The sequence below is a fragment of the Caenorhabditis elegans genome, chromosome V, assembly GCF_000002985.6.
Source record: "Caenorhabditis elegans chromosome V".
Lineage (NCBI taxonomy): Eukaryota > Metazoa > Nematoda > Chromadorea > Rhabditida > Rhabditidae > Caenorhabditis > Caenorhabditis elegans.
This window is the reverse complement of record NC_003283.11, coordinates 9,345,022-9,360,260: the sequence shown is the minus strand read 5'-3', so window position 1 is coordinate 9,360,260 and position 15,239 is coordinate 9,345,022. Positions and strand designations below refer to the sequence as shown.

At 32.9% G+C, this 15,239-nt stretch overlaps 7 protein-coding genes across 12 annotated transcripts; 4 read left to right on the top strand and 3 right to left on the bottom strand.

The window, feature by feature from the left end:
* The first annotated feature begins 486 nt into the window (after window positions 1-486).
* gpa-3 (Guanine nucleotide-binding protein alpha-3 subunit) lies at window positions 487-3,682 on the top strand. 2 transcript variants are annotated; one of them, NM_001322582.4, is made up of 7 exons: window positions 487-628; window positions 1,380-1,725; window positions 1,780-1,908; window positions 1,955-2,084; window positions 2,139-2,292; window positions 2,339-2,515; window positions 3,191-3,682. In NM_001322582.4, the coding sequence occupies exons 1-7, from the start codon at window positions 511-513 to the stop codon at window positions 3,196-3,198; spliced, it is 1,062 nt and encodes a 353-aa protein (NP_001309498.1). In that variant the 5' UTR covers window positions 487-510; the 3' UTR covers window positions 3,199-3,682. The 2 variants fall into 2 exon arrangements, 1 of the variants encoding a protein (NP_001309498.1); NR_136369.1 differs by having other exon boundaries at window positions 511-628; window positions 2,339-2,529; window positions 3,191-3,511.
* Window positions 3,683-3,745: 63 nt separating this feature from the next.
* On the top strand, window positions 3,746-4,756 carry ttr-49 (Transthyretin-like family protein). The gene is made up of 2 exons (NM_001028590.7): window positions 3,746-3,897; window positions 4,247-4,756. The coding sequence occupies exons 1-2, from the start codon at window positions 3,756-3,758 to the stop codon at window positions 4,627-4,629; spliced, it is 525 nt and encodes a 174-aa protein (NP_001023761.1). The 5' UTR covers window positions 3,746-3,755; the 3' UTR covers window positions 4,630-4,756.
* Window positions 4,757-4,789: 33 nt separating this feature from the next.
* On the top strand, window positions 4,790-5,740 carry ttr-40 (Transthyretin-like family protein). Its single transcript, NM_073023.6, has 3 exons — window positions 4,790-4,942; window positions 5,372-5,511; window positions 5,558-5,740. The coding sequence occupies exons 1-3, from the start codon at window positions 4,795-4,797 to the stop codon at window positions 5,690-5,692; spliced, it is 423 nt and encodes a 140-aa protein (NP_505424.2). The 5' UTR covers window positions 4,790-4,794; the 3' UTR covers window positions 5,693-5,740.
* A 23-nt stretch (window positions 5,741-5,763) lies between these two features.
* On the bottom strand, window positions 5,764-7,014 carry srx-46 (7TM GPCR serpentine receptor class x (Srx) domain-containing protein; the record flags this gene model as incomplete). Its single annotated transcript, NM_073022.2, has 6 exons — window positions 6,928-7,014; window positions 6,700-6,860; window positions 6,510-6,653; window positions 6,161-6,467; window positions 5,981-6,111; window positions 5,764-5,932 (listed from the first exon to the last, which is right to left on the bottom strand). The coding sequence occupies exons 1-6, from the start codon at window positions 6,967-6,969 to the stop codon at window positions 5,764-5,766; spliced, it is 954 nt and encodes a 317-aa protein (NP_505423.1). The 5' UTR covers window positions 6,970-7,014.
* Window positions 7,015-8,834: 1,820 nt separating this feature from the next.
* srx-47 (G-protein coupled receptors family 1 profile domain-containing protein) lies at window positions 8,835-10,274 on the bottom strand (the record flags this gene model as incomplete). Its single annotated transcript, NM_073021.2, has 6 exons — window positions 8,835-9,049; window positions 9,093-9,223; window positions 9,271-9,577; window positions 9,718-9,864; window positions 9,909-10,069; window positions 10,236-10,274. The coding sequence occupies 6 exons, from the start codon at window positions 10,272-10,274 to the stop codon at window positions 8,929-8,931; spliced, it is 906 nt and encodes a 301-aa protein (NP_505422.1). The 3' UTR covers window positions 8,835-8,928.
* A 1,299-nt stretch (window positions 10,275-11,573) lies between these two features.
* On the bottom strand, window positions 11,574-13,217 carry try-5 (Trypsin-like protease try-5). Its single transcript, NM_073020.7, has 6 exons — window positions 13,128-13,217; window positions 12,820-13,084; window positions 12,643-12,774; window positions 12,363-12,595; window positions 11,836-11,933; window positions 11,574-11,792 (listed from the first exon to the last, which is right to left on the bottom strand). The coding sequence occupies exons 1-6, from the start codon at window positions 13,198-13,200 to the stop codon at window positions 11,610-11,612; spliced, it is 984 nt and encodes a 327-aa protein (NP_505421.3). The 5' UTR covers window positions 13,201-13,217; the 3' UTR covers window positions 11,574-11,609.
* An 81-nt stretch (window positions 13,218-13,298) lies between these two features.
* K07B1.7 (G-patch domain-containing protein) lies at window positions 13,299-15,239 on the top strand. Of its 5 annotated transcripts, none has more exons than NR_138499.1 (7): window positions 13,299-13,421; window positions 13,478-13,614; window positions 13,664-14,363; window positions 14,408-14,534; window positions 14,580-14,732; window positions 14,787-14,966; window positions 15,016-15,208. NR_138499.1 is itself a non-coding variant. In NM_001330874.2 (7 exons), the coding sequence occupies exons 1-7, from the start codon at window positions 13,324-13,326 to the stop codon at window positions 15,128-15,130; spliced, it is 1,512 nt and encodes a 503-aa protein (NP_001317743.1). In that variant the 5' UTR covers window positions 13,299-13,323; the 3' UTR covers window positions 15,131-15,239. The 5 variants fall into 5 exon arrangements, 1 of the variants encoding a protein (NP_001317743.1); NR_138501.1 differs by having other exon boundaries at window positions 13,657-14,363; NR_138500.1 differs by having other exon boundaries at window positions 13,299-13,423; window positions 13,657-14,363.

Sequence of the window (15,239 nt, the reverse complement as noted above, 5' to 3'; positions counted from 1 at the left end):
TTAGATGTGAAATTCATGATGATGTACAAATTGATTCTATTCGAAAGATTAATGTATTATTGAACATTTTCAGCTGAATCGAACATCTTTTATCACTCATTATTATGATATTTGTTCATTTTCAATGCGTCACAGCTTGGTGTCGTTTTGTTGAATTGGCAGCACCATTTCTTGTGAAAAAATGCTTGCTGTCGTCTTTCATTATTGTCGAGGTGAAACAGAAAAAGAAAGAGACACACGAGATATCAACAACACAAAATTCTGAATATCTGACTTTGGCTCTGACCGCCGTCGCCGCCGCCCGCCCGCTAACGAGCATTTTCTCATTTTCTTCTCATTTACCCCGTGTCTACTTCTTTTCTTATTTTTCGTTTCGTTAAACTTCGGTTGTCGCATAATCAGGCCTGCTTTTCATTTTTCACTTTTTGTTTGAACTTTTGGGCTTTTTAGAGTTGTGCTTCATTCAAATCTATATTCAAATTACAGAAAATTATTAGCCAAAGAACAATTATGGGATTATGCCAATCTGCAGAGGACAAAGAACTGACGTTGAAATCAAAAGCGATCGATAAGGAAATGATGCAGAACCATATGTCACAGCAAAAAGTTGTGAAGCTTCTGCTTTTGGGTAAAATTTTAAAACTTATTTTTTGTATTCAGCTTCGCGCAGTCAGAAATTGTTTTACGGTAATCATATGACTCATTGAGAACTTGTTTGACTTTTTGATAATACGCCGGAATCAAATAATTACAAGCAAAACAAAAGTGTCGTGTGAGAAATTGTTACCCGCTTTTGTTGAAAAGTCCAAAAAATTTAATTTATGAGAACGTTGGGATAAAAAAATATTATCGTTTCAGAAGAAATGTTCCCTTCTGTTCTCGAACACTTTTTCAAAAAATTACTTCAAATTTGTAATAACTGTGATTAATAATTCAGAGAATGAAAGAGCTGTGATTTTTAAATACTATATTTACAGACAAAAAGGACAAGTCAGAGAAAATGAGAAATGATCAGTAATAAGAATAAAGAACATCAACTCAATTTTCTCGAAATCATATAAAATAATTATTAAAGTTTTAAAGTTTCTTCTCTCACCCGGCTTCTTGCAAACACTACTTTTTTAACTGCCCGCAAAAATTTTCATGTGTTCTAAATATTAATAATCAAATTATTTATCAAGTTATAATTCTCTTTTGAAGCTTATCAAAGAACTACAAACTACGTAGAACCCGTTGATGTCAAATTTTCAGATATCAAGTGTGCGTAGCCTTAGGTTTTCAGCTGTTTCTTTCATTTGATTCTGAGAATTTAGAAGTTGAAAAATAAATTAGCTGGGGTTTGTGACAAGTTGGCAAAATTAAACTCTTACTAATTTCAGGTGCTGGAGAATGTGGAAAAAGTACGGTTCTGAAACAAATGAGGATTCTTCACGATCACGGATTTACTGCAGAAGAGGCTGAACAACAGAAAAGTGTCGTTTTCAATAATACCCTTCAAGCAATGACTGCAATTCTGAAAGGAATGGAAGCACTTCGAATGACCTTTGATAAGCCAATTCGAGAAAATGATGCAAAATTTGTGATGGAGTCTCATAAAATGCTCCAAGAAGCGAAAGTTTTCCCAGAAGAATTAGCAAATGCCATTCAAGCATTATGGAATGATAAAGCCGTTCAGCAAGTTATTGCAAAAGGAAATGAGTTCCAAATGCCTGAAAGTGCACCACAGTAAGATTTTACTGTACTTCTAGAACTTCAAGATTCACATTTATATTTTTTTAGTTTTCTATCAAGTCTTGATCGTATCAAGTTACCCGATTATAATCCAACTGAACAGGATATTCTTCTGTCTAGAATCAAGACAACTGGAATTGTTGAAGTTAAATTTCAAATGAAAAGTGTAGATTTTAGGTGTGAATAGTTAATGATTCATGAGTTTGCAAGACATGAGTTTCAGGGTATTTGACGTTGGAGGTCAACGATCAGAGAGAAAGAAATGGATTCATTGTTTTGAAGATGTTAATGCAATTATTTTCATCGCTGCAATTTCAGAATATGATCAAGTTCTGTTTGAAGATGAGACGACGGTTAGAACAAGGAAAACTTTATGGTTTATTTGAGAATTGTTTTTTTTTTTGCAGAATCGAATGATTGAATCAATGAGGCTGTTTGAATCAATTTGTAATTCACGATGGTTCATCAATACTTCAATGATTCTTTTCTTAAATAAGAAGGATTTGTTTGCCGAGAAGATTAAAAGAACTTCAATTAAATCCGCATTCCCAGACTATAAAGGTAAGATTTAATTGAACTTTTTCACACTCTGCCCATATATTTTCAGGTGCACAAACCTACGACGAATCGTGTCGATATATTGAGGAAAAGTTTGATGGATTGAATGCAAATCCAGAAAAGACGATTTACATGCATCAGACGTGTGCAACAGATACAGATCAAGTACAAATGATTTTGGACTCAGTGATTGATATGATTATCCAGGCCAACTTGCAAGGATGCGGTTTGTACTGAAATGTTTGTGCCTTTCTCTCTCTCTCTCTTTCTCTCGCTATTTCTATCACTTGGAAATACACATAGGGAAAGCATTTTCAGAAAAAAAACTGGATTACTTTCTGTTAAGAAGTAACCTGAAAATATACTTAATCGAAATTTTAAGACAAAACATGGTAAAGAAGAAACCATGGGTAATGCCAGGTCAATTCTTTGTTATGACCACACTCCGCTTTTTGCCAAAAAGATTCCGCTCTCTTGCTTTTGATACAAGATTGAGTGCAACTCTCCCATCAAAGTCTTGCCAAAACATTGTCACAAATCGGTTACCAAAATTGTATTTTTGAGCAAAAAGTGGGCGACGAGTTGGTAACACGTGTTTTGAAAGTGACTTAAATATTATATTTCAATCGCGTTTTACAACAATACTGTTGAAAAGTTAAAAGCTGAAACGTATCGTAGTAAAATGCAATAGGTTGTCCAGTTTCGCTATTATATGTTTTTCAAACTTTCAAGGGAATAATACTGAAACTTAATTTTGAAGTTAGAATTATCCAGTTTTTCTTCTGGAAACCAAGAATTTCCTTCTAGACTGTCCATAAAAACCACATTTTTGTTTGCGTCTTTCCTGATTTTTCCTCTACACAATTATGTTCGTTTAAACTCACCGTTCTTTTGCTTTCAGGCCTCTAAAATGCGATTGCTGCTCCTATGTGTATCTTCTTTATTTCCATCTCGTCTTCTCCTCAACTTCTTCTACAGAAATCTATTTCCGACGGGTATCTACCATTTAAAAATCATTAATTTATATGTGCATAATCTTTTATTTACTAACACATTCCCATTTCTAGAATCTTTTCTCTCTGGTGGTGTCATCTTTTAGTTTTTATACATTTTCGTGTTCTTCTAGTTTTTCAACAAAACAACTTTTTATGTTTTCCCGAGAGTTTATAATATTCCCCTTCTCATGTATTCCATTCGATGTGGCCGGTGTCTTTAATTATTGTGACACAGTTGAAATTCCCCAACTTCAATAGTCTCTTTAAATATGTTCCCCTTTGAATATATATTTGTCCCTTATTTTTTCTTTTCGAATGTGGTGCAAAAGTGCATAACATTTTCTTATGTAACCCAATTTGATCAAAACCTGAAAACAATAAAAATTTTAAATAAGACAACATTTTGAGCATCACTGATAAAAACAAACAAATGATAAGGAGAACCAAAAAAGGAATCAGTCAGTCAATTAAATGCCATTGATTAGTTATTTCTGTTTTTTGTCTCTTTTATTCACAGTCATAAATTCGCATTCTCTGACTGTCAAAGGACGTCTACTTTGTGCAGAATATCCAGCATCAGCAGTTACAGTCAAGCTTTTGAAGAACTCTGAAAGTGAGTCTATTTATCGGATTTGGTTTATTAATTGACACTTATACTATTACAGAAATAGTTTCCTTTAACTGTTTGTACTATTTAAACATTATCGTAACGGCCAATTTTTCATTTATTTTTTTAAAGAAACATCTTAAACTTTTTTTTTAATTAAAAAAAAATGTTCAAAAAAAACAGTTCACAGTCGAACGATTTTTCACGAATCTCAATAAATTTGAACTCATTTGATAGACGTTTCAGAAAATTGCAAAGTGAAAAATGTAGCTGTAAAACTAAATTTTAATATAAAATTGTTATATCTGTAAATAGATCGCATTTTTTATCTGTTTTCGAATAAATGAGTTTTCAGAATCAATAGTCGACGAAACACATGCAGACAAACAAGGAAACTTTCAGCTGAGTGCAGAAACAACTGAAAAAGACTACGTACCAATTATTGCAGTTTATCATGATTGTGATGATGGTGTAAAACCTGGACAACGGAAACTGAAATTTCAGATTCCAAAGTACTATGTCGGATCTGGAAACACTTTTGATTTGGGAGAATTCAATTTAGAAACTAGAGTGAAGCACAATGAAGAACGACAAAAACATGTGGATAAGTTGAGAATTCGTCGAGAACATTGGAAGAAGATCCGGAATTTGAGAAACGTCGAAATTGAAAAAATAACTACAAAAAATGTTTTTAAAGGAAGAGATGAAGAACCAGACGATAGAAATGATCCATGGTAGTTTGAATTCAATAAATATTTTAATAAACATGTGTATATTGTTCTTATTTAATTTTAAAGTGTTCCGCTGAACATAAAACATTTGTATCTTACGGTTTCAATTTGGAAACAAGTTATAAACATAAATGATTATCAGTATGATTACATTATTTATTGTTTAGTACAAATGAACTATTGTTTTGCATCGATAATTGTAATTTCACTTGGATATTCTCTTGCATTCCGTCTTCAAGGTGTAGCAGTCAAAGGGAAATTGGCATGTGGAGATAAGCCTTGGAAGAATGCAAAAATAAAGTTATACGACATTGATACAAGTTAGTTTTTTATTCAAAGTCTACGTGGCCCATTAAGAACAAAAGAGTCATGAATTGTCAGTAATGTTTGCTAACTGTTTTTCAATATCGAGACAAAAAATTTAGGCCTGGGTTAGGTGCAATTAGTCCTGAAAATTCAAATAAGAGAGTGAGCAAAAAAGAGTCGTTTGATGTGCCCGTTCTAGAAAATGTTAAATGTTTTTTTCATGAACTTTTTCATGAACTAATACTTCAAAAATCGAGCTCAATGTCATCGATAATTTTTGAAACAATATTTGTTTGTAACTTGTAACACAACGTTTTGATTAAATATGTTTAAAATTTCGAATGAGGCGGGTGTTTCTGAGTCATGCAAACGTGGAATGTGAAACTTCAAAAACTTGTGATAAATATGATGCGAACTATATTCTTCAAAATGGATTTTCTTAGATCAAGGTGATGCAGATGATCTTCTCGATGAGAAGTATACTGATAAAGACGGAGAATTTCGAGTTGATGGAACAACACGTGAACTGACACCAATTGATCCAGTTTTATACATTTATCATGATTGTGAAGATGGAATTAAAGTAGGTTCCTTTTCCGGTTGTTAGAATGTCACACTTTATATTTTAGCCGTGCCAAAAGAAGATAACCTTCTTGATTCCAAAAAAATTTATTCACTTTGGGACTGCCACACAGTGGATGGATATTGGAGAACTTAATCTAGAATTGACATATCCAGAACAAGATAGAAGTTGTTATCATTAACTGCTTATATTTACATTTATTGAATTTTAATGAACATTCCGACACAAATATTTCCAGAAAAAGTGTTTTTTTTATCTTGCCGAAGCATTGATTGTGCTAGTTCTCGATCGGAATCCTCCAAGTGTACTTGTATCAACTCTTGATGCATAAAGAGCGGATTCAGTTCTATTACTGATCTTCTTCATTGAACATCTACGCAAGTAAGATCGAAAGTCCGAATTGCATGCAATGCTTATGGCTCTAAAAATCCAAAATTAGATAATTTCCGTCGTTGGCTTGTGATCTTACCCATCGCATGCATGAATGGTTGAGAATGCAAAGGTTGTCATGAAAAAGCGAACCCACGTGTCTTCAACTCTCGGTGAGATTATGAAATAACAAATTAGCTCAATACTGAACAAAACTCCTTGAAGACAGGTCTGAAACCATAGATCTTTGAAATTCAACAGTTTCTGTAGTATGACTCACTTGTACGAGGAAACAGATTTCTTTTGAATTCATCTGTTTACTCTTCGCATCATTTTTCGATTTCTTGTACATAAATCTTGCTTTACAAATCACAAATACATCAATTAGCACAATTATGAAGATTATGCTGATGTATTTACAGAAAATAGCGTAAAATGAGAAACTGACGCATTGATTTGACACATGGTACAAGAACATCCACATTTCAGTGCTCCAACTGTATTTACAACCGCTCAGCAAAAATATGATAACTGATGCAAATGCGTAGATATTGACAGATATTATCATGGGGCGAGTATATTTTTCACTGAAATTGTTTTTTTTTCAGTTCGTAAAATCTACTACTAACTTGTAGGTCTCAAATTTTAGTGGACTTGCGACAACGCAAAGACGATTCAGAGCAAGAAGTAAATGGGAAAGTACTGAAATATCATAACCCAATAGCATTGACAAGGAGATGTAATTGGAGTTTGCTTTTAAAACTTCAAGATCACTGGAAAAAATAAATTATTAAAATTTTCAAAATAATTAAAACTAACAAAAAGACCATTGGTACAACCAAAGTAAAAACTGTGGTGGATTGAAGAGCATCTCCAAACGCTTGGTTCCAAGTAATATAACCAAATGATTTATTAAATGATGAGACTTTTGGAAGAAACAAAAGTACCGTCCAGTTCGTGAAAACTCCAGTTAAGGAAACCTGGAAAACAACTATTGGAACTTCAAGATTCCTTTGTTCAAGTTCTTAGCTAATTAATACCACTTACAAAAAATAAAATTGATCCAACAAAGAGGCTATCCGAAGACATTGTCCGTATATCCAAGTTGAATATCTTCCGTAGAATGGAATGTCTGTAATCATATTTGATTTTTATATAACACCAATCTCATGACAATAACAAGGAACTTAGACGGTTTATTGAAAAATAGGGGTACAGAAATCAGAAACAACGATTTAACAATAGTGGGCATAATTACTTTTTGAATACACGGTTACCGTAGAAAACAAATTTTTCACCGAGCTTTATATAGTGAATCAGTTGACGTAGAGACATGTGTATTGATACTAGATATCTAGCATGTCTAGGAGAAATAACTAAAAGGACTGTTGGATCATAAAGAACATTCTGTCTAGAAAATGTCTAGGAAAATAAGAGATATTAAGAAACCGTCTGAGAATGCATATTTTCTGGAGCAAAATTAGCGGGAGCAGAACATAATCTGGCAAAAAGAGAGACAGAGAAAGATTGTTTCGCTACAAAATATTTGCGCGCAAGAGCGTTAAGCATTCTAATGATCCGATAGTTTCTAATATCTCCTTAATATCTTCCTATATCTCTATCTTAATATCTAGTTCTTAATATCTATCTAGTTCTTAATATCTCAACAATTCTTTGAAATTATAATAGAATTAAAAGTTGATTTTAAGAAACGAACAGGCTTAGGTAAATAATCTTTCTTGTGATGAACTTTTGCAAAAGGGGCTGCAAAAATCCTTCTTATTAAATAGTTGTATCCTATAGAGTATACTCTTGCAATCATTTTTAATTTATCCCCATAGCTTGGAATGTTCGAAAATTCTTGATTTTTGCTGATTTCTAGTATACAATTTATAAATTGAATTTTTTTCAATGTACAGGGAAGTCGTTTTACATTATTTTCTTCAACAAATAAGGAAGTTTTTATATCAGAAGTGAGCTAGGTGTGAAAAACACTCGTGTTCTCCGAGTACAGAGAAATATTTTTAATACGTTCCACGCTGACCTTCGCTATTAAACAGCCACACCAAACACAAAAAAAGTATAAAATATCAATTTGATAAAAAATTCAGTATACGAAAAATAATAAGACAACTTCTGAACATTGTCGGTTAAATTTCTGATCTTTTATAACACCATACCTAGTGATTTGAAGTCGACAACACTTGAAAACATTATTTAACTAGGCTTCTAACCAATAATTATTTTTGCTTCTAGGAAAGCGTTAAGTATTTTCAACAGATACGTGTATTGGAATTGAACAATAAAACATCAGAGATTTAGTGATTGGTATGTTATAAAAGTCAAGAAGGATTATAACCTATAACATCTCGATAAATTGTATCAAAAGTTAGTTTCTGAATTTAAATTTTAATGGCATCATTTGTTTTACATGGTAGGTCGGTCAGCTATACCAAAATGCCAAATTAGCCTACCATACCATAAAAGCCTACCATAAAACTATATATAACGTATTTTTATTACAAAATGACTATTTGCCTACCTACGGGCACGGTACAATTCAGCAAGAAAGAGGGCTACCTTATCATGAAAAATTAATAATTTACTTTCATTACGGCAAAGTAAGTTTGATCTTGGAGGAAAACTTTTTCAAAAAGTCAAAAAGTTAAACGCATGAGTAGTGTCCAAAAATTTCAAAAAGGTGAGAAACCGGTGAACTTTTTGGACTGAAGGAAAAAACGTATCTCACATTTTTTTTGCATAATTTTTGCTGAAACTTTTGATCTTTGGAAAATATATTTCTGAAAACGCATGCGAGCTCAAAGGTTTTTGTTAGAAGAGAAACAAGCTGAAGCAATCTGAAAATATAACATGATTTTTATGTGTATACTATGGAAACCAATAATAATTTTCACACCGAGTCACCACTATATACATAGATTTCTGATCTTGTATAAAATTAATAAAGTAAATTTATTGGGTTAGAATTGATATATTCAAAACAACAACCGTGAAGGAAATTTAATAAAATATGATGAATTTATTGTTTTATTGTGGTATATGAGATTCAGTGCGTGGTCCAACTTTACTCAATTGACCAGATAATTTGGTGAACGAGTTCTTGAAAATATACTTTCTAAAGTCTCCATTGCAAAAAATGCTTATTGTTCTGTAAATATTTTAAGATTTATTTCAAGAGAAAACGAACTTACCCATCACAAGTATGAATGGTCAAAAATGCAAAAGTTGTGAGAAAGAATTGAGCCCATTTATTTTCTACATGCGGTGAGATAATGAAATAACATATTAGTTCCACGGTAAACAAAAGACCTTGCAGACATGTCTGAAAATAAAATTAGTAATAAGGTACGTCTGGAAAATACAAATCACCTGAACCAGCAGCCCAACTTCCTTTGTGTTAACTTGATGACTAATCCGATCTTGTTGTGTTTTTTGCAAAAATAATCTTGCTTTATAAATACTGAATAAGTCAATTAGCAAGATAAGAATAATTATTGTAAGATATTTACAGAATATTCCGTAAAATGAAAAGTTTACACATGAATTGGATACATGATACATAAACATATGTAGTTCACTGCTCCAAAAGTATCTACATCCACTTGTGTAGAGAACAATAATTGACGCAAATGCATACATATTCGCTGTGAAGAGCATTCCAATTGTGAACCGCTGGCTAAAATTTAAATCATTATTGAGCATTTATTTATTTATTACACATTTATTTACAACCCCTAGCTGGCTGAGATTGAGTTTTGAGTCTCTTGCCAGAATTATTCAATTTTATAATCTCGAAGCGAAGTTGTTCGAACAAACCTGTACAATTGTTGATATTTTAGCGGATTAGTCACTGCACATAACCGATTACAAGCCAAAAGAAGGTGGGAAAGAACCGATACTTCATATCCAAAAAGCATTACAAACGATACAATATTTGAATTAATTTTCAAGAATTCTATGTCACTGTAACACTTGATTTAAACTATCACAATTTCAACGTTTCTTACAATAAAACCATTGGTACAACTACAAATAATACAGTAGTGGTTTGAATTGCATCTCCAAGGGCTTGATTTCGAGTAAGCGATCCAAAAGACTTGTGAATTGATGGAACTTTTGAAAGGAATAAGAACACTGTCCAGTTGGCAATTACACCCAGAGTGGATATCTGAAATACTTAATTTGCATGGGTAAAAATAGAGAACTAGCAAAAAAACGGATATCCTTTAATTTTTTCAGAAAAATGTCATTATTGAAAAATAGATTTCCAATAAAAAGTTCACAACTGTTACATTTTCAATATAAACCACATGTTTTAAAGTTTCAAGACTTACATAGAGCAGAATGAATCCGACAATTATATCTGACGACATTTTTTTTTGATATTATCTCTCCTCAATCAACGCGTATATAACCTGAAGAAAAAGATCTTTGAAAACCTTTAAATCCGCAAAAACTCAAAAATTATATTTGTGTGAAACTTTTGCATATAGACAGAGAACAAAAATGTTATAAAAGAAACGAAGAAGAAGAAGTTTATTAAGATAATTAAATTATTGATAAGTTGGTTTGTTTTGTGTTTTATGAAACACAAACTTATTTTTCAGATGAGGCATTAATTAGATGCATAATGAGATGTGACTGGAAATGGATTTGATGAGAATTAAATTTTTTTTTTTAGAAAATGTCCCTTTCTATTTGTTCTGATTTTGGAATGATATTTTTCAGCCAGTGAGCACGTTGATTCAGAAAAACCAGTAAATGGTCTCTGATGAAGAATTAACTTATATTAGACTTGGTTAACATTGATAGAACTTTTATAAATGATTTGAACTAATATTTGGTTATTGAAAGTTATCAACCAGTAATTTTTGAGAAAATTTGATCAAGGGCTTTCCTAGAACTTCGTCATTTTCTCAACGAGTGGGAAACAGCACAGCTGAGCATTTTGGGAGTCTGACTCGGCAGCAAAAACCTTCATTATTTTTATAGTTAAAGTTACGAGATGTGTTTGCTTGAGTCTTGCTTCTTTGGAAAAAAATTGAAAAGAAGTTGAATTAGATTTATGAATAAAATTCAATTTGAAATGTGAAGTGAAGTATTTGATTTAATTCAATGAAGAAGGTTAAAATTGCGATTTTCATTGGAAATTTTGTTTGCCATTCCAAAAAATGTAGAAGCATGTTGAAATCAGAGAAAATTGGCGAAGAAATTCACCTGATTAGTAATTCTTCAAAAATTCCAAAAGTTGATTTGAATTATTCAAATTGGCTAAAAATATTTAAACGGCTGAAGTTTTTAGACTCTGAACTCGAAAAATAATGGAAAACTGAGAAAATGTGTCATCTATTGATTTTTTATAATTAAAGTACAAACACAATAATCTCTGATGGAAAATGTCAAATATTGAAGCCGACCTCTCGACTCTACGAATTTTGTTATCGCCAATTATCTGAAAATGTTGTTTTTTCGTGTCAAGCTAATTGAACAAATTCTGAAAATACACTGAAAATCAAATTCTATTTCAGTTGTCAGACAAGCTCCTGATTTCTCTTAATTGTTAATAACATTCATCTCTTTCAGAGAAAATATCTAGAGCTCATGATGTCGAAAGTGGGTGAGAATATGTTTGAATTAGAATGTCTTTTTTCTTTGAGCACTTTTACAAAACAAAAATACAACAATTTTCATTGAATGTGAACAAAGAATCAAGCTTGATTAATAAAATTCACGATAAACTTTTGATGTTTTCTGACATCTGTATTTATTTGTGATCTTGGTTCCGATCCACCAATCAATTGAACACAATCAGATCCATATGAGACAATTGCAATAATGAATTCACGAGCGGAATCTGATTGATGGAATGTAAGACCACCACCACTGTCACCCTGAATTTAATATTTAGTTTTTAAAATTATAAATAAGATGTACAGAGCAAACGTTCTTGTCTTCTTCTTCTGCAGTACAAAACGAATCGAAAGGAATTGATGTTCCCCAGTTTTCTTCACAGGTTGCCAAAGTTTCAGTAGCTGAAATTTTTGACTATGGACTTTACAGGAGGGAGAAGCTCGATTTATCAAAATCTTAAATTCTTAAACACCACAAAAAATACAATCAATAAGCAATGGAAAACGTTTTTTAAATACGCGTTTTCTTTTTAATTGTCATGTGATTGTCATTTTCTCCAAAATGAAAACTGGCGGACCAATCAGCGATTCCCAACTTTCAATTTCTAACCAATCAGTTGGAGTCTTCAGGCGCTGATTGGTTCAAAAGTAGGTGTGGCTTCTCAGTTGGGAGGAAGTTCAAATTGGTTTATTGGGGAAAATTGGAAAATTTTTTCTTGATATGTATGAGTATTTTAGGATTTTAAACATTTTAAAGCACAATCAGAAACAAAATTTTTCAAATTTTTGACAACAGAATGACACAAATTGCGTTGTAGAACTTAGACCTACCCAAAGTCAAAACTTGTATCATTGGGAATGCAGCATTATCAAATCCTTTTCCAGGATCTGAACCCCATCCAAATGAAGTTACATTGGCTCCTGACTGAATATTCACTTCTGGGAGAAATGGAAGACATGCATAGTTGGCACCCTCCACGTCATCGATTGTACTTTCTAGTTCCAGAATCACTATGTCATTTCCTTGCTCACAATGAGTTTTGTAAAAGTCACCAATTGCAAATCTATACACTTCAAATTGTACAAAACATTTGAAAATTTCAAACATTACCTAGATATTTTCAGAGTTTTTCCATTTTGTTTTTCATTCACACATCCATATTTCTGTTCAAGTCTGGTACACATAGCGCCAACTGTAACAACAGTTCTTGTCAGAATTTCAGAATCTGTGAATCTTTGATTTCTGAAATAGATTTCAAGGCTTCCTTCTGAATTGTATATAACCCACGATTCACAGTAACGTCCGGACATACTATTTTCTTCGCCACCTTCCTTTTTAGCTCCAAAATGCTTTTGAAAGCAGTGAGCTGCAGTGAGTACATGCTTCAAAGTAATTAAAGTTCCACCACATATCACTTCGAAATCTCCTTTTCGAGCTTTTACACGAATTTGAACAGCCCATGGAGCTAAATGTGTTGGGTTTCCAGTGTTTCCAGCGGCATCTGTCAACATGAAACTAGTATAGGTGGACTGCCGACCGCACAATTCATCATCTAAATTATTTGAATTTATGTCAACATTTTCTAAAATCATTACTATAATATTTTAGTTTGGTTCCTTTAATCACGACAAGCACTTGAAAAAGGAATACAATTATTCGGGGACGCATTTGAATTTGAATTCCCGCTGAAATAAGAGGTTGTAGGAATACGATAAACAAGGCGTTCAGTGAAATATCGGAGTGTCGTCAAAATGTTTCATCAAGTCGATATCGATCGATATTCACTATTCAATGGACAGAACCCGCTCAAACAAAGATATATTGGATCGCTTTTTGTCAAAAAGCAAGAGAAATAATGTTGAAGATGTATCGAAACGACAGGAGATAAGGTGTTAGTTTATTTTAAATAATTTAATTCAAATAGATTTAATTTTGTAAATTTCAGGCAGTTATGCGATTGTTCGGAACATACCAAAAGAATTACATTCAAAAGATTTGAGGAAATACTTCAGTAGATTTGTAGAAGCTGGTCAGTTCCAGTGTTTCCACTACAGACATCGACCAGAAGTTCAGGCGCAAACAGTAAGACTAATACTTTAAAATTAATTTGCATAATATTATCAGCTTTCAGAGTGGATCAGAATCTCAAAAAAGCAATACTTGTTGTTGCTTGATCTCGTTACGAAGTGAAGAAGATAGGGAAACCTTCATAGAGGAGTTCCACAAAAAAAACTGGCAAAACTCCGCAGGTGTCGATATTCCTAGAAGGTGTTTTGTGGATCGACTGAAAGTACAAAGTGATGATAGTGAAGGGACCTCCAATTCTTTATCAACTAATGATTTAAACGATATGATTGAATTAAAACCTCCAGATGTAATGCCTAATGGAAATATTGGAACTCCAAGTCAATACTTTTTGGAGCAAATTCGTTTATGCCGTCTACCAACAACTGTGATATCGAAACTTGGAATTCAAACTCAAAAAAGAAAGAAAAAGTTCGGAGAAGTTGATTTTCAGTATGAGAAAACTGATTCGTGTAAAGCTGAGAAAATCAAATGCGAAACGATTCCTGGTGTCGAAGATGAACTTGAAGATCCTACGGAAAGAGTAAGAATGAATCAAAATCCAGAAGATAATGATGATGGTAAAGATGATGACAACGATCAATGTGAAGAATGGGAGAGACATGAAGCTTTACATGAAGATGTTACTGAACAAGACAGAGCAAAACCACGAAAGTATGAAGAAGAAATGGAAGTTACTTGGGAAAAGGGAGGTCCTGGTCTTGTTTGGTATACTGACAAAAACTATTGGGATGAAAGAGAAAAAGGTTCGTTACAAACCTTCCCTGTGTATTATATGGATTATTTGCAGGAACTGATTGTGATTGGGCGTGGGCAGATGATTGGGACGTCGATTATTCGGTTTACTACGAGGGAAAATCAGCAGGCGATATGGATGCAAAAGCAGCAATAGAAATGAGAAATGATGATCTTATGCGGTATGGGAGTTCTCATTGTCGGCTCCTTTAAAAAATATTTTATAGGTCTGGGAAACTCGAACAATCGGCTTTCACAAAGAAAAGAAACCCCCATAATCTTGGCACAACGCGAAAAAGAAGAAACAGTGATGGTGGTGGATCCTCCGAAAAAGCATCTGAAAATCTTCAAAAAGGAATTGGAGGTTCTATGCTGGCTAAGTAAGCTTTTAACAAGTCATCTGAAATTTTAAAGAAATACAAATTAAATTTCAGAATGGGTTGGAAACCTGGAACTGGGCTTGGAAAAAACGAACAAGGACGAGTTGTTCCCGTAGCTGTATATGTTGAAGAAGATGGGCAAAGTAGTAAAGAAAAAACAGGATTCGGTTATAGAGGAGAGAAATTGTCAAGAGTGGTTCAGAAAAAAACTATTCGGCATGTTATAGCCTCCGCGTATGATTTTATGATCGTGATGAATCACATTTATGATTTCTATTTACAGATTCGACAGTGTCACTGATAGGGAGCAGTGTGAGGACAAGCAATCCGAGGAAGAGCTTCACGGAGAAATACTTTTTAGAAGATCTGAAGTTACCAAAATGAAGTATCGTGAATAATTTATTTCATTATATCCACCCACACATGTCTGTACTCTAGAGTTGGTATTCAACCTTAAAATAAATGTATATTTTCCAACTGTACTTTTGCATAAATTTAGGAGGCAAT